Source organism: Neovison vison, chromosome 1 (genome assembly GCF_020171115.1).
Source record: "Neovison vison isolate M4711 chromosome 1, ASM_NN_V1, whole genome shotgun sequence".
NCBI lineage: Eukaryota > Metazoa > Chordata > Mammalia > Carnivora > Mustelidae > Neogale > Neogale vison.
The window spans coordinates 230,181,053-230,199,259 of record NC_058091.1 but is presented as its reverse complement, the minus strand read 5'-3'; the positions used below and the strand labels follow the sequence as shown (position 1 = coordinate 230,199,259).

At 39.2% G+C, this 18,207-nt stretch overlaps 1 protein-coding gene and 1 long non-coding RNA gene across 3 annotated transcripts in view; one reads left to right on the top strand and one right to left on the bottom strand.

Annotated features, from left to right (window-relative positions):
* Positions 1–10,677, bottom strand: part of LOC122889412 — a 76,680-nt gene extending 66,003 nt beyond the window's left edge. Inside the window, exon 1 of the long non-coding RNA XR_006380898.1 lies at positions 10,569–10,677. This is a non-coding gene — a long non-coding RNA (uncharacterized LOC122889412). The remainder of the gene's footprint in view (positions 1–10,568) is intronic.
* A 74-nt stretch (positions 10,678–10,751) lies between these two features.
* On the top strand, positions 10,752–17,893 carry SETD9 (SET domain containing 9). 2 transcript variants are annotated; one of them, XM_044224495.1, is made up of 6 exons: positions 10,752–10,880; positions 12,269–12,636; positions 14,034–14,157; positions 14,427–14,542; positions 15,467–15,572; positions 17,483–17,893. In XM_044224495.1, exons 1-6 carry the CDS (start codon positions 10,783–10,785, stop codon positions 17,568–17,570), a joined length of 900 nt encoding a protein of 299 aa, XP_044080430.1. In that variant the 5' UTR covers positions 10,752–10,782; the 3' UTR covers positions 17,571–17,893. The 2 variants fall into 2 exon arrangements, with proteins under 2 accessions (XP_044080430.1, XP_044080436.1); XM_044224501.1 differs by lacking the exon at positions 10,752–10,880 and adding an exon at positions 11,163–11,281.
* The last annotated feature ends 314 nt before the right edge of the window (positions 17,894–18,207 follow it).

Here is an 18,207-nt window from a genome sequence, read left to right as displayed (position 1 = left end):
TTGCATCCACTCTGCAAAACAGTATGGAGGTTCCTCAAAAAGTTCAAAAGAGCTACCATATGACCAGTAATTGCACTACTTGGCATTTACCCTAAAGATACAAATGTAGTTATCCAAAGGGGCACATGCACCCAAATGTTTATAGCAGCAGTGTCCACAATAGCCAAACTATGGAAAGAGTCCAGATGTCCATCTATTGATGTAAAGAATGGATAAAGAAGATGTGACATGTATGCACATGTCGTATACACACACACACACACACATGAATATTAGGCAGTCATCAAAAATGAAATCTTGCCATTTGCCATGACGTGGATGGAACTAGAGGGTATTATGCTAAGCAAAATAAGTCAATCAGAGAAAGACAATTATCATATGATCTCAGCAACAGAAGGAATCTGAGAAACAAGACAGAGGATCATAAGGGAAGAGAGGGAAAAATGAAACAAGACAAAATCAGAGAAGGAGACAAACCATAAGAGACTCTCAATCTCAGGAAACAAACTGAGAGCTGCTGGAGTGGAGGGGAGTAAGAAGGATGGGTGGCTGGGTGATGGCTGGGGAGTGTATATGCTATGGTGAGCACTGTGAACTGTGTAAAACTGATGAATCACAGGCCTATACCCCTGAAACAAGTAATAGATTATATGTTAATTTTTTAAGTTAAAAATAGACCTACCCTACGATCCAGAAATTGAACTACCAGATATTTACCCAAAAGATACAAAAATACTGATCTGAAGGGACACATGTATCCCAATGTTTATAGCAGCATTATCAACAATAGCCAAATTGTGGAAAAAGCCCAAATGGCCACTGACAGAAAGATGGATAAAGAAGCTGTGGTATATGTGTACACACACACACACACACGCAAACACACACACACACACACACACACAGGAATATTACTGAAAAAAGAATGAAATCCTGCCATTTGCAATGATGTGGATGGAGTGACAGTGTATCATGCTAAGTGAAACAAACCAATCAGAGAAAGACAAATGTCATATGATTTCACCCATACGTAGAAACAAAACAGAAGAACACAGGGAGAAAAAAAGAGAGAGAGGCAAACCATAAAACAGACTCTTAGGGCATGACTTGGTCAGTTAAGTGTTGGATTCTTGGTTTCAGTTAATGTCATGAGATTGAGCCCCACGTTGGGCTCAGTGCTCAGCATGGAGTCTGCTTAAGGTTATTTCCCCCCTCTCTCCCTGCCTCCCATCCTCTCCTCTTACTCTCTTTTTCTCTATCTCTAAAGTAAATAAATAAATAAAATCTTAAAACAAAAACAAACAAAAAAACAGACTCTTACCTACAGAAAAACTGAGAGTCATTGGAGGGAAAACAGGCAGGGGGATGGGCAAAATGAGTGATGGTTATTAAAAAGAGCACTTGTTGTGATGAGCACTGGATGTTTTATGTAAGTGATGAATCATTAAATTCTACTCCTGGAACCAATATTCCACTATGTGTGAATAACCAGAATTAAAATAAAAACATGAAATGAAAAAAGAAAAAAAGAAAGATCTAAAATCAGTAAGGATCTACTTATGAAGGTCAAAAAAGAGTAAAACCAAAGAAAGTAGAATGTATAAAATAATACAGAACAGGAATTAACAAAATTTAATTTTAGGCAAACAGAAGAGAAAATTAATAAAGCCAAAAGCTCTTTCTTTGAAAACAACAACAACAACAACAAGAAACTCCCAGTTAAAATGAGAAAGGAAACACAAACCATCAAAATCAGAAATGAAAATGGGGTTCTCACTATAGCTCATCTAGACATTAAAGGGACAATAAGATTATATTTATGAAAACTTTATGCCAACCAATTTGCTAGACTAAATGAACAAATTCCATGAAAAATACCTTACCAAACTTGAAAGAAGATGAAACAGAAATTTTCAATAGCACTGTATCTTTCAAAGAAATGGAATTTAGGAGGGGGGATGGAGACAGCAGAGTAGGAAGATCCTGAGCTCACTTCCTCCGAGGACATAACAACTTCTATAACTACATACAAAACAACTATCTCTGAAGACAAACTGAAGACAACCAGGACAGATCGTACACAACTACAGATAGAAAGAAAAAGCCACATCAAGATGGGTGGGAGGAGCAGAGATGTGATCTAGCCAGGATCCAACACCCCTGCACAGTGATCGCCTGCAGGAGAGGTAACACAAACATACAGGCCCTTGAGGAGAAACAAAGGATCCAAGCCCCACATCTAGAGCCCCAGTCAAGGGACACACAAACACACATGGGAAAAATGAGGCTCGTAACAAATGTGTTTGCAAACCAGCGGTGCTTCTGTTTGGGAGATCCAGAAGGCAGTAGGAAACTTAAAGGGCAGGTGAATAATTTCACTCACTCCAAGTTCGAGAGAAGAGGCAGCAGTTGGAAAAGCACCTGGGTTATATGGAAAGATCCATTCACCAATTTTAGGACATTCTCCAAAGAGTACAGCGTTCACAGACTAGCTGGTGCAGCTCAGCAGCAGCCAATTCCAACCCTCGACTTCCTGTGCTAGCACCAATCATTGGGCCGCAGCCTTCCTCTGCAGACTTCACCAGCCCAACTTACCTGCCCCAGCCTGCCCCCTGCAGAGCAGTTCCCCACCTGGCCACACCTGCAGGTGGAGGCAGCTGCACCAGAGTCCCAGCCTCCCCATTACCCCATCCCTACCAAGCAACCTCCAACCCAGGGGAAAGAGCCAAACACTAGAACAGTCACAGCTGGGCCTCACAGCCACACCGAAGGCCAACCCCATCCACACACATGCCCGCAGCTATTGGTCCAGAACTTCACAGCCAACTGCATGAGGGGCCAACCCTGCACATGAGCACACTAACAGTAATTATGGCCTCGACTCTCAGCCAGACAGGCTGGGGACAAGCCCCATTCACCAGCACATCCACAGCCAACATGGCTAAGCCGCACGGAAAGCTGCCCTGGGGAAGAGCCCCTCACAGCAGTGAATCCATCACCAAGTGCAACCCAGCTATAGTAGGAAGGTACCTGCAACTCAAAGAGGGGAGACCACTAGGGCACCTGGCTCAAGTAATGAGGGGTGGGGGATGAGGTTGCACAACTGGACCTGACAGGAAACTTCTGCATAGAGCCACTCCTTCAAAACTGGAAGGAGGCCATTAACAAAATGAAATGCACCCTATCTACTAAATAAGAGAAGATATCTGCAACTGATAAAACAGATAAGGGGTTAATATCCAACTATATAAAGAACTCATACAACACACTATCCAAATTAAAAAAAAATCCAATTAAAAATGGTAAAGAACCTAAACAGACATTACTCCAAAGAACACATACAGATGGAGAACAGACATAGGAAAAGATGTTCAAGATTGCTAATCTTCAGTGAAATTCAAATCAAAACTACGATGACATATCACCTCGTACCTGTCAGAATGGTGAGTATCAAAGATAAGAAATAACAAGGTCAGCAAAGATGTAGGAAAAAGGGGAAACTTGGGCACTGCTGGTGGGAATGCAAAATGGTGCAACTGCAATGGATAGTCTGGAGGTTCCCCCAAAAATTAAAAATAGAAATACCATACAATCCAGCAATTCCACAGCTGGATATTTACTGGAAGAAAACAAAAGCAGTAACTAGAAAAGATATATGAATCCCCTTGTTCACTGCAACTTTACTTACAACAGCAGAGATATAGAAACAATTTAAGTGTCCATCAAGAGATGAATGGATAAAGAAGATGTGGTATAGATATACAATGGATTACTATGCAGCCATCAAAAAATGAAATCCTGGGGCACCTGGGTGGCTCAGTGAGTTAAGCCTCTGCCTTTGGCTCAGGTCATGATCTCAGGGTCGTGGAATCAAGCCCCACATTGGGTTCTCTGCTCTGCAGGGAGCCTGCTTCCCCCTCTCTCTCTGCCTGCCGCTCTGCCTACTTGTGATCTCTCTCTCTGTCAAATAAATAAAATCTTAAAAAAAAGAAAAAAAGAAATCCTGCCATTTGCAATGATGTGGATGGAACTAGAGGGTAGTATGCTGAGCGAAATAAGTCAATCAGAGAAAGACAATTATCATATGAGATCTCTGACATGAGGAATTTGCGAGGTAGGGTGGGGGTCGGGAGGGTAGGGAGAGAAAAAATGAAACAAGATGGGACTGGGGAGGGAGAAAAACCATAGAGGACTCTTAATCTCAGGAAACAAACTGAGTGTTGCTGGAGGGTGGGAGGGAGGGATAGGGTGGTTGGGTGATGGACACTGGGGAGAGTATGTGCTATGGTGAGAGCTGTGAACTGTGTTAAGACTGAGGATTCACAGACCTGCATCCCTGAAGCAAATAATACATTATGTGTTAAAAAAAAAAAAAAAGAGTATGTGGTGTATAAACAATGAATCTTAGAACACTGAAAAAATAAAATTAAATTTAAAGAAAAGAATATATGGTATAAAAACATACAATGGGGGGTGCCTGGATGTCTCAGCAGGTTAAAGCCTCTGCCTTCGGCTCAGGTCATGATCCCAGGGTCCTGGGATCGAGCCCCACATTGGGCTCTTGGCTCAGCGGGGAGCCTGCTTCCTCCTCTCTCTCTACCTGCCTCTCTGCCTACTTGTGATCTCTCTCTCTGTCAAATAAATAAATAAATAACATACAATGGAATACTATTCTGCCATAAAAAATGAAATCTTGCCATTTCGAACAACATGGATGGACCCAGAGGGTACTGTGCTAAGTCAGAGAAAGACAACCATCAAATGATTTCACTTATATGGGGAGCCTAAAAATAAAGCAAGAAAACAGAAACAGACTCATAGATACAGAAAACAATCTTGTGGTGCCAAGGAGAGATGGGCAAAATAAGGAAAGGAGAATAAAAGGTACAAAATTCCCAATTATAAAACAAATAAGATAGGAATGCAATGTACACCATAGGAAATATAATAATAATGTAACAACTCCATATGGGGACAGATGGTAGCTAGACTTATAATGGTGATCATTTCCTAATGTATATAAATATTGAATCACTATGTACACCCAAGAATAATACTGTGTGACAACTCTACTTCAATTTTAAAAATGAATTCATTAACACAGAATATGACAAGCCCAATGGTTTCACTGGTGAATTCTATCAACATTCAAAGAAGGAATAACAGTACTTATATACAAATTTATTGGTGTTCTAGAAAGTAGAGAAGAGAATACTTCTCAACACGTTTTATGAGGTCAACATAAGCCTAACACCAAAACCCTAAAACAAAACTATAAATAAACCATGAGACTAAAAAGTTAAAACACACTTCAAAATAAATGTAAGACAACAAAAGCAGGGTGCCTGGGTGGCTCAGTGGGTTAAGCCGCTGCCTTCAGCTCAGGTCATGATCTCAGGGTCCTGGGATGGAGTCCCACATCGGGCTCTCTGCTCTGCGGGGAGCCTGCTTCCTCCTCTCTGCCTGCCTCTCTGCCTACTTGTGATCTCTCTCTGTCAAATAAATAAATAAAATCTTTAATAAAAAAAAAAAGCATATAAAAACCCATAGAATATAACCGAAGTATTACTCATAAAGACTTTAAGGATGGTGCAAGATTTAACAATGTGTCGTTGTAATTCATTACATTAATAGAAGAACAGAGAAAAATGGCAAAGAAAAGCATGTGATATTCACCATTTAAAATTAGGACAAAAATTCTTGACCAACTAAAACTAGAGAAATTTTAAACTCAAAAGAATACCTAAAGAAAACTATAGTAAATATTAAACTTGATGGCAAACCTTAGAAATAAACAGAATAATAAAGTAGAATTATACAGACTAATATGAGGAGACTCCAAAATATATTTTTGAATTAAAGAAGTTACAGGTATTTACAGTAGTTTAAAAAAACTCCACATATTTCTATGATTTTCTGTAGGAATATACACAGGTATACAAATACACAGAAATAAGACTTACAGAAAACACATCAGCCTGATAACTTCTTCTTTTTTTTTTAATGAAGTCCCAAAAGTTTATTTTCACTTTTGTCTCCTTTGCCTTTGCAGACATATCTTTTTTTTTAATTTATTTATTTTCAGAAAAACAGTATTCATTATTTTTTCACCACACCCAGTGCTCCATGCAAGCCGTGCCCTCTATAATACCCACCACCTGGTACCCCAACCTCCCACCCCACCACCACTTCAAACCCCTCAGATTGTTTTTCAGAGTCCATAGTCTCTCGTGATTCACCTTCCCTTCCAATTTACCCCAACTCCCTTCTCCTCTCTAACACCCCTTGTCCTCCATAATATTTGTTATGCTCCACAAATAAGTGAAACCATATGATAATTGACTCTCTCTGCTTGACTTATTTCACTCAGCATAATAACTCAGCCTGATAACCTCTGAGGAGACCAGGTGAGGACCAGGACTGGCCTAAGTACAAGTCACAGGGTCTGATTAAAGGAGATTTTAGCTTTATCTACCATGTTTCTATTTGTTACCAGGAGAATGTTGTTTTTATAAACAGCCTAGGTAACTAAAAAGTAACTTTAATACCATAAATTTAAATTCAATATAGTACTGGAAGTCCTAGCCAAAGCAATTAGAAAAGAAACAAATAAAGACATCCAAACTGAAAAAGAAGTAAAACTGTCACTATTTGCACATTACATGATATTATATACAGATAATACATCTAGAAAACCCTAAAGACTCTACCAAAAAACAGTTAGAACTAATAAATTCAGTAATGTTACAGAGTTATGAAATCAGTGTACAAAATCTGTTGTGTCAGGCGCCTGGGTGGCTCAGTGGGTTGGAGCCTCTGCCTTCGGCTCGGGTCATGATCCCGGGGTCCTGGGATCGAGCCCCACATCAGGCTCTCTGCTCAGCAGGGAGCCTGCTTCCTCCTCTCTCTCTGCCTGCCTCTCTGCCTACTTGTGATCTCTGTCTGTCAAATAAATAAATAAAATCTTTAAAAAAAAATCTGTTGTGTCTACACAGATGAGACATCTGTGAGCTAACAGAGAGAGAAATTAAAACAATATCCTTCACAATTGCATCAAAAAGAATAAAATACAGGGGCACCTGGGTAGCTCAGTTGGTTAAGTGTAAGATTCTTGATTTTGGCTCAGGTCATAATCTTTGGGTCATGAGATGGACCCCCACATTGGGCTCCATACTGGTGGTCATGGAGCCTGCTTAAGATTCTCTCTCCCTGCCCCCACACACAAAAAGATCTCTCTCTCTCTCCTTCCCTCTACCCCGCCCCCTAACTCTGGGCGGGGCGGAGGGGGAAAATAAAATACATAGAAATAAATTTAACCCAGGAAGTGAAGGATCTGTACCCTGAAAACTGGCACTAATGAAAGAAAATGAAATAGACACAAATAAATGGAAATATATTCCATGTTCATGGACTGGAAGAACTAATACTGTTAAAATGTCCATCTACTCAAAGCAACCCACAAATTCAATGCAATTCCTTTGAAATTTTGGTGGTATTTTTCACAGAACTAGAACAAGTAATCCTAAAATACATATAGAATCACAAAAGACCCCAAACAGTCAAAGCAATCTCACAAAGATGAGCAAATGTAGAGGGATCATGCTCCTTGATTTCAAAGTCTAATACAAGGCTACAGTAACCAAATAATACAGTGTTAGCATAAAAACAGACAGATAAATGTAAGAGAATACAGAGTCCAGAAATAAACCTATATTTACATGGTCAAATAATTTATGACAAAGGAGCCAAGAATATACAATGGGGAAAAGATAGTCTCTTCAACAAATGGTGGTAGAAAAGTGAGCAGCCTCATGCAAAAGAATGAAACTGCACTACTATCTTACACCATACACAAAAATGAACTCAAAATGGATTGAAGACTTGAATTTAAGGACTGACACCATAAAACTCTTACACAGTGAAGAAAATATAAGCAGTAAGCTCCTGGACATCAGTCTTAACAATAACTGTTTTTTGGTGGTTGTTGTTTTTTTTTTTAATCTAACACCAAAAGCCAAGACAACAGAAGTAAAAATGAGTAAGTGGGACTACATCAAAGTAAAAAGCCTCTGCACAGCAAATGAAACCATCAACAAAATGAAAAAGCAACCTATGGAATGGGAGAAGACATCTGCAAATCATACATCTGATAAAGGGTTAATACCCAAAATATATAAAGAAATCCTACAAAAGAAAAAAAAATCCAATTTTAAAAATTGGCAGAAGACCCAAGCAGATTTTTTTTTTCCTGAAGAAGATATACATATGGCCAACAGACACAGAAAAGATGATCAACACTACTTATCTTCAGGGAAATTAAAACCAAAGCCTCAATGAAATATTACCTCACACTTGTTAGAATGGCTATTCTGAAAAAGGCAAGAAATAACAAGTGTTGGCTTGGATGTAGAGAAAAGGAAAATCTCATGCACTGTTGGTAGGAATGCAAATCAGTGCAGCTATCATGCAAAACAGTACGGAAGTTCCACAAAAAATTAAAATAGGGACGCCTGGGTGGCTCAGTCGGTTAAGCATTTGTCTTTGGCTCAGGTCATGATCCCAGGGTGCAGGGATTGAGTTCCCCAGGGGGCTCCTTGCTCAGCGGGAAGTCTGCTTCTCCCTCAGTCTGTCACTCCCCCGCTTGTGCATTCTCTTGCTCTCTCTTTCACTTTCTGACAAATAAGGAAAGTCTTTTCTAAAAAATTAAAAAGAGACCTACCATAAGATCCAGCAATTCTACAGCTGGGTATTTACCCCCAAAAAATGAAAACACTTAACTAGAAATGATATATATACCCCTATGTTCACTATAGCATTATTTACAACAGCCATGACACGGAAACCACTGAAGTGTCCATCAATGGATGAATGGATAAAGAAATCAAGGTATGTATATGTGTGTATATGTGTATATGCGCGCGCACACACACACACAGAGACACATATAATGGAACATTACCCAGCCCTTAAAAAGGAAACCTTGCCATTTGGGACAACAAAGATGAACCCTGAGGGTATCATGCTAAGGGAAAGAAGACAGAGAAAGGCCAATAACATATGATTTCGTTTATATGTGATATCTAAAAAACAAAACAAAATAAAACAAGCTCAGAGACAGCAGACTGATGGTTGCCAGAGGTTTCCAGGGGTTGGAGGGTAGGGGGTCATTACAAGAGAAGTAAGATCTGGGGATATAATGTACAGTGTGGTGACTATAGGTAACAATACTGTATATTTGACAGTTGCTAAGAGAGTAGATCTTAAAAGTCCTCATCACAAGAAAAAAATTATAACTATGTATGATGACCAATGTTAAACAGATTTATTGTGGTGGTCATTTTGCAATATGTACAAACATGGAATCATGTTGCACATGTGAAACTAATGTTATAAACCATTAAACATCAATCAATCAATAATAAATAGGGTCTATGCAAAATGGTCCCCTTAACTGGATGGACAACAAAGATGATTACACTACATGATAAAAATTTTAAAAACACTGGAAATATATACAAAAATTTTTTTGAAAAGTATATTATTATAAGTAAACATACTACTAGCTCTCTTCGGTTCCTTTTAAGTTTAGAGACCATAAAAAATCACTTTCTTTGGGCGCCTGGGTGGCTCAGTGGGTTAAGCCGCTGCCTTCGGCTCAGGTCATGGTCTGGGGGTCCTGGGATCGAGTCCCGCATCGGGCTCTCTGCTCAGCAGGGAGCCTGCCTCTCTGCCTACTTGTGATCTCTGTCAAAAAAAAAATTTTTTTTGAAAAGTATATTATTATAAGCAAACATACTACTAGTTCTCTTCGGTTCCTTTTAAGTTTAGAGACCATAAAAAATCACTTTCTTTGGGCGCCTGGGTGGCTCAGTGGGTTAAGCCACTGCCTTCAGCTCAGGTCATGATTTCAGGGTCCTGGGATCAAGTCCCGCATTGGGCTCTCTGCTCGGCGGGGGGCCTGCTTCTCTCTCTATTTCTCTCTCTCTGCCTGCCTCTCCGTCTAGTTGTGAGCTCTCTCTGTCAAATAAATAAATAAAATCTTTTTTACAAAATCACTTTCTTTGAAGGTCATTTATTAATACAACCTGGAACTGAATTGACCCCATTTAGCAAATCCGGTAAATCTGCAGGATGCCAATCTACCAAACACAACACCTGAGCCTCTAGAGTTTGCCAACATTTTGTATTAGATAAGAGTGAAATGGAGACTTTGGCAGATATTCTTTCTCTCCTTGTGTTTGAACAAATTAGTCCTAAAGCCACCTGCCTTTACCTGAATTTTCACTAGGTCTCATGCGTTCTATTTAGACTTTTGCTTAGGATTTCGCTTTCATTCTCCGCCAAAGAAGAGGAGAGCATTTTCCTGCCTGAGGAAATGGCACCAACACATTTAATTTTTAATAAATACTTGGGGATCTGAAGATAGTTGCAAGATTCTTGAAGTTTGCCTCCACTGGAACTAAGCGTGGGCTAAACTTGTCCTAAGTGGGTGTGTGGGGGTGTGTGTAAATACACGAGCGAATGAGGAAAGTAACGGAGAAGAGAGAGCTTGCCTCAGCTCTACGCACCTCTGATTCAGCCAGCTGGGGACAATAAAGGAGAGGCACAGACGACACCAGCAAGAGGATCCAAAGGAGTACCAGGGCCACAGAGCTCGGAACTGAAGGCGGAAACGCAGAAGGGGCGGGACGGCGAGGCCCCCGCTCCTCCCCCGGCCGGGGCGGGCCGGAGACCGCGACCCACCTCTCCGCGCTGCCCTCGTCACAGCGCCGCGGGACAGCCATGCCGGGTCGCCTCCTGCGGGGCCTGTGGCAGCGATGGCGCCGTTACAAGTACCGCTTCGTTCCTTGGATCGCGCTGAACCTAAACCACAACCCTAGGTGAGAGGGCGAGACCGGCAGACCAGGGGCGCCTTCGTTCAGCACCGCAACGCCACCCGGGCCGAGGGACCCGAGGCCCGTGAGCCCTACATGGGCGGAGCCTCCGGCAGACGGAGTCTCGGGCGGGCGGAGCTTAGGCCGGCCCCGGGGCCCCAAGCTGGTGGAACCCGAAGAAGGCGGGGCCCGAAGAGGGCGAGGCCGAGGCTGGTGGAGTCCGGAGGGGAGCTGGGATACTGACGGGGGCGGGGAGCCTGTGGTGGGTGGGGCCTGGCCTAATCTCCCATGGTGCCCCGCGCTGCCAGGTCTGCAAGGCGGGCGTTGCCCACGTGCGGAGGCGCGTGTTCTTTCCGGCTTCTGTGCTGGCGGAAAAGAGAGACTTTTGAAAAGAACGAAGACAGAGGGTGCGTGGTCTTCTCTCCGCCAAGGCATAGTCAGGAGTTTGAAAATCCTTTAAAAAGCCAAATCGAGGTTTATTTTCACAGCTCCATAGTTTACCTGGTGAAAACAGCCCAGCTTGGCTGTGAGGATAGCAGCTTGGACTCACGCATAAAAACGAGCAAAATGCCACGAAAAGCACATTGGAGTCTTGGGTTTAAATTGGCTCATGCCTGAAACAGGGATCTGAGAGGGTGGCTGTGGAGTGAGTGTCATTGCGGGCTCTAATAAGTGGCGTGCTAGTGATCTGGAAGCAGTTCAGTAATGCTCACTTAAATGGGGCACACTAGCTCCGCTGAAAGCTGGCTAATAACCAAAGAACCTTTCCAAAGTTTCTGTCAGCGAATACATGAATTCAGGGCTATCCCTATTATAGAACTGTGAAGCGGGAATTGCTTTTTGTTAAGAAGTAAAAATACCATTATGCAAATAAAAATGATGCAGCCATTGAAGAAGTCAGTACTCCCAGGAAAGAATGTGACAGTGTATAATGTTAAACTTGTCTTTAAAATTACACGCCTACAAAAAGAGCCATTGCAATATGTGGATTCTTATGTGATGTTCACATAATGGCTCTGTGTGTGGTGGAAAAAAGAACTAGCTCTGTTTCAGCTTCTGGCTCTCTCACTTAACAGCTTTAGGATGTTGGGCAAATTCCCCAACATGTCCAAACCTCAGTTTCCCCATCTGCAAAAAAAGAGGTCATGAATGTAAGGACCCAACAGCATTTGGTACAGTTATAACCTTCACAAATACTAGCTATTGTTAATGGGTAGGCATTGTCCGGAGCTAGGTCACTGAAACTACCCCTAAACAACTCTTCCCTGAACCTCTCAGTTTTATGCTGTTCAGACACATAAGAATCATCATCATTAAGGCCAGTGACTCAGAAGGCATGAAGTGTGGCTTTTGTCAGTTGAAGGGTAGTGAACAGAAATTTTTCCCATTTTCAGGACCCTCCGATATGTTCCAGAGGAATCCAAAGACAAAGTTATCTCAGATGAAGATGTCCTAGGAACATTACTGAAAGTTTTCCAGGCTCTATTCATAAATGATTTCAATAAGCAATCAGATATCTTGACTATGCTTCCAGAAACTGTCAAATCAAAATACCACAACCTACTGTCAGTTCAACATCCAAGGGTGAAACTGCTTGAATACAGACATCAACAGCAAAATACCTTTAAACCAGAAGAAATTCTTTATAAGACATTGGGTTTCAGTGTTGCCCGAGCAACTAGCTCACTGATATCTGCTGGAAAAGGTGTCTTCATTACCAGAGGATGGGTACCAAAAGGCGCGGTTGTATCTATGTATCCTGGTAATCACACAATTAGTGCTTTGCCAAGAGTTTCCTATTTATCCATTAATAAAAGTTCAAGTAAATATATAGTTCCGTAATACTTCGAGTTAAGGGGTTGAATTGAAAACTCAAATTTCCATAGATTCTTAAATTCTGATTTAGAAATTAACCATAAATTATCTTATGTGTTAGAAAACATCCTTGAGTATTTCTTTTCTTTTAAGGAAATTTTTGTAGTTAATGTTTAAATGTGAAATATTTAAATGTGGGATACAGTATAGCCTACTTTGATAAGATGAATTACTTAGAAAGCACTAGAGAATAAGTCAGTTGGCTTACATAATTGGTAACTAAAGGTAAAAATAGTATGGGTTAGGGGCACCTGGGTGGCTCAGTGGGTTAAGCTGCTGCCTTCGGCTCAGGTCATGATCTCGGGGTCCTGGGATCGAGTCCCACGTCGGGCTCTCTGCTCAGCAGGGAGCCTGCTTCCTCCTCTCTCTCTCTCTGCCTGCCTCTATGCCTACTTGTGATCTCTCTCTGTCAAATAAATAAATAAAATCTTTAAAAAAAAAATAAAATAAAATAAAATAGTATGGGTTAAAACAGGAAAGATAGATTTTAAACCCATGAATCATTGAATGAAGACCTTCCTGCCATTTCTACACTTTGAAAGTAAAGCAGCTGCTTTGAAAAAAGACCATTGACTAGAATGCTCAGGAGAGTATGTTATTTGTTGAATTAAGTTGATATAATTTGGTGTGGTACAAAATATGTGTGAATGCTTAAGTAGACCTATGTTTTCAAAAAGTCATTCTACTATTTTCTGATTTTATATCCTTAAGCAAGAAAGTTGGTTTCCTCCTACACAACTAACCTGTAAAGACTAAATAGAACAAGTCAGCAACAAATTTTAATAAAATAGCATGCCTGGAACATAGGACAGGCCCAGTAAATATTTTGTCCTTTCCTCCATTGCCAATGAAAGGAGAAACAACCTAAATGTCAGACTCATTCATTCCCATTTTTTCTGCATTATTAAATCAGTTTTTAACAAAGTACATTTCTTAAAAGACTTTTTAATAGATGTCAAATCACAGCCTACTTTAAAAAGCCGAAACAAAACAAAACAAACCCACGACTTTGTAAAACTGAACCTCAGATGTGGTGTTCACATTTTAATCAACCAGAATAGTCACATTTTATTTGGCTGTGTGAACAAATTGGTCCTCTGCTCCACTTACTACTCAGCACTCTTCCAAGGAGGAAAGTAACCAAAGAGAATGTGATCATCTAGACTGGAGATAAAAATATTAGAAAAAGGGTAGATAAATTAAAACAATTTCTTTCATGTTTTACTTATGTTTCCAGGTGTTTATGATATTTACATGTTATATCTTTATCTTATTGTATAATAGGTACAGTATATCAGAAGTATGAGCCAATCTTTTTCCAGTCCATTGGAAATCCATTTATTTTTAGATGCCTGGATGGGGTACTCATTGATGGAAATGACAAAGGAATATCAAAAGTTGTATATAGGTAAGTTGGTACTCATGTTCAAACTTAATATGGGATCACCACAAAATGATTATGACCACTTGCCTTTTTACTTTAAGTAAAAATCTGTTTAAGCAGTTGCTAAGTAGCCACTCAGTTGCCCTATTGACTAGATAAAACTTTTTTGAGGAAAAAAAAAACTTTTTTAAGAGAACCTGGACTTGTTCAGTTTAGGGTTACTTTTATACTTTTGGATTTTATTGTAAGATATAAAAGAACAGTCCCTTAGGTAATTTTTTCACCTGTTTCAGATCTTGTAATGGGAGAGATCGACTTGGTCCTTTCAAAATGAGTGATAGTACATGGCTAACATCAGAAATTTGTAATCCACTGGCTGTAGGACAGTATGTCAACAATTGTTCAAATGGTAAGTTGGCATCCTGGGTCTGTGAGACAAGATAAAAATGCAGCAGTGGTCATTTTCCTCCTTTGCCCTATGACTGAGTACCAAAGGCACTCAGCTATTTAACATCTCAGCTATTCAAAGCCCATCAGTAAACTATAACATTCTGGGGGCAGATATCAAAGAATCTGGGGAAATGATGATATACATTAATTGAATAATTTATTGTTTTTCTTCTGGTTTTGCAATAAATATAGGCAATTGATAACTGCTCTTTTGATCATCATGATTGTAGCATTTTTTTTTAATAGTTCACTTAGAGATCATTCTTTCAGTGCCTCAGTAGAGCCTGGTAGGTTGAACTAGACTGGTATCCCTTTCTGTTGCTATGTGCATGAGTCACTTACCTTCTCATAGGGCTTGACTTCCCCAAAAGTTTAAGTTTGATCTGGCTGTATTTAGCATAGGTTTTGGTGTTATGGAGATGTGAACTTGAAACCTGACTCTTCTACTTAACCTTTAACCTTTCTGAGCCTCTGTAAGTAATAGGGGTGCCTGGGTGGCTCAGTCCCTTGAATGTGTGACTCCTGATTTCATCTCAGGTCATGATCTCAGGGTTGTGATACCAAGCCCCAAGTCAAGCCCCCAGTCGGTCTCTGAGCTAGGCAGGCAGTCTGCTTGAGATTCTCTCCCTCCGTCCCTCCCCCCATTCACACATATGCACTCTCTCTCTAAAATAAAATAAATTCTTCAAAAAGTAAATAATAAATATGTGTATATATATATGTATGTATTTATATATAATCTAATAATGCCTGGAACATAATAGTGATTACTTATTTGAGCATGTTCTTATAATTTGGAAAATCACACAAGTGTCATAATTCAGTACTGTTTTTCACGACCTTATAAAATGGTTGTTCATAAAAACTATATACTTATTCCTAGACAGAGCAGCTAATGTCTGCTATCAAGAATTTGATGTGCCTGCAGTCTTCCCTATAGAGCTGAAGCAGTATCTTCCAAACATTGCCTATAGCTGTGACAAACAAAGGTTAGTTTTTTTTTCTCCTCTTTCCTGTCTTATGCTATACTTAAAAAACATATGTTTTCTATGGCGCCTGGGTAGCTCAGTTGGTTACTGACTCTTGGTTTTGACTCAGGTCATGATCTCAGGGTCCTGGGATGAAGCCCCGCATGGGGCTCCACACTCGGCTGTTCAGTGAGGAGTTTCCTTGTCTTTCTCTCTCCCCCTCTGCTCTTCCCCCAGCTCACATGTAACCCCCCCCAAATAGATGAATAAATAAACCTCAAAAAAAATTTTTTTTTCCAAGAAAAAGCTCTATAGAATTAGGGGAAATTTTTTTAGTGAAAAATTATGACAAATTTTGATTTTTCATCATACCTGAATGTGTTAATGTACACTTACTTGAAATTTAAAATTTTCCACTAACCTAGCTCATTCTGCTTATTACCCATTTTTATACTGTATAGTACTTTAAAAGTATCAACCTTAAAATGTTTTTCAAGTGATTCTGTTATTTTTCTTCTTACAAATTCTTCAAATACATTTTTTACTTTAATCATTTTAAGGATCATGTTCTTCATCTCACTTGAGAGTACCCAGTTAAAGAAAAAAGCCAAATTACACTATTAATTCTTTTGCCCATTTCAGTATTAGGTTTGGAAACTTAACAATGAAAAAAAACATAGGGACGTCTGGGTGGCGCAGTTGGTTGGACGACTGCCTCCGGCTCAGGGCGTGATCCTGGAGTCCCGGGATCGAGTCCCACATCAGGCTCCCAGCTCCATGGGGAGTCTGCTTTGCTCTTTGACCTTCTCCTTGCTCATTCTCTCTCTCACTGTCTCTCTCTCTCAAATAAATAAAACAAAATCTTTAAAAAAAAAAAAAAAGAAAAGAAAAAAAGATAAATATTCAGAAGATACATATTTGTAATATAAGGTTTATTTTCTATTCATGAAGTGGAAAGTCTGCTGAAAGAATTCAAGTAACAATTTCTAGATGTAAGTAATTCTGTAGAGTTTTTTATCAGCAATGCTATAGGAAGATATAATCATTATGACAGTGAGCTGCCAACTACTAGCAAACTCTTATATGGACCCCATTAAATTATCCTTTTAAGATGAATGAGATTTAAAACTTAAGACTATTTTTTTTACGTAAAACTCAGTAACTTCTCTGTCTCTATTCATGTGTGTTTGTATAGCTAACAGTTTGAGTGTTTTAGCCATATACGGTGGAGTACAATGTCATTACTGTTCAACAAGTACAGGAAACGTTAACTGAGTAGGAACATTGAAGGTTACATATGTCTTGTGGTATCCATAAAAGTATTTTTTTTAATTCTGATTTTTTTTTTTTTTTTGAGAGGGAGAGAGATAGAGGAGGGAGAGAAGGAGAGAGAGAATCCTAAGCAGACTCCATGCTCAGCACAGAGCCCAACACAGGGCTCCAACTGACAATCCTGAGATTAACACCTGAGCAGAAATCAAGAGTCAGACATTTAACCACCTGAGCCACCCAGGTGCCTCAAAATTCCAATTAATTTTAAGTAATGTTTCCGGCTTTGCAGAATACAAAGATAAAGATTAATTTTAAAATGTTAAACTATAATAAATGTCATTTTAAAATGCTTTTTATGATAACCAGTTTGGGGAGCCTGAACATAAAAACAACATATTTGTGGTCTTTTTAATGCTAAGGAATAGACATAGGTACTTAAACTCCATCAGGGAAAATAAGTAAATAAGTAAGTTTTTAAATAAGTAAATAAGATAATAATGCCATCAGGGATAAGAGCTGTTTCCTCGTGGAAACCAAATAACTAAGACAATAGTAAGAAATTTGAGTAAAATTATAAGATCTATAATGGTTATATTAAAAATATGAGCTTGGATCTGTTAATACTTACGACTTTTGTGTATTTTTCTTTTTGTTTTCAGCCCACTTCGATGTGTCATTCTTGTAGCACTAAGGGACATCAAACAAGGAGAAGAGCTTTTTTCAAACTACTATACAATTGTTAGCTAACTGTGAGCTAGAAATTAGGTTTTCTACCCAGCTACTGAGTTCACTCTTAATGTTTTTTGTTCATTGTTTAACCTATAGGACAAATATTTTGAGGCCTAATTGGAGGGGGTATTTTTGTTTTTATGATAAAAGCTATGTGCTTCATTGCAATTTCAAATTTGGAATACAATTCCAATTTTAATTGGCTTTCCCTTAAATATACAGTAGCTTATTAAGTTAAAACCTACCGTCTGAACTTAAAATTCAATTTCATTTATTTTGTATATCTCTGTGGTGCTTTATAAAATTCCAGCGAATTTTCATTTCTTACACTGTTGATTTGTACAAACTTGTGTAAAAACTTATTTTTATGTAATAAACATAAAAATATAAATAAAATAAAAATAAATGAATAAAAATAAAAAATAATAAAATAAATTGACATAAAATATTTATGTAAATATTTTGTGTAACAAACACAAAGCAAAAAATGTATGTGTTGTCATGAATTTTGTGTGTGTGTGTGTGTGTAGGTAGGTGTGTGTGTGATTTAAGGATTGTTTTAGCTAGGTATGGGGGAATTGGAATTTACTCTTATTTGCATGTTCACACACATAGAGATGGTTTTAGCATAGAAATACAGTTAAAAGATAGTGGT

What these genes read in the sequence shown, in the direction of transcription:
- SETD9 (XM_044224501.1), top strand. Translation starts at nt 11,163, where the DNA reads ATGGTGCCCCGCGCTGCCAGGTCTGCAAGGCGGGCGTTGCCCACGTGC. An exon ending in ATATCAAAAGTTGTATATAG is followed by an intron (nt 14,158 to 14,426) that starts GTAAGTTGGTAC and finishes CACCTGTTTCAG; the next exon opens with ATCTTGTAATGGGAGAGATC. An exon ending in TATAGCTGTGACAAACAAAG is followed by an intron (nt 15,573 to 17,482) that starts GTTAGTTTTTTT and finishes TTTTGTTTTCAG; the next exon opens with CCCACTTCGATGTGTCATTC.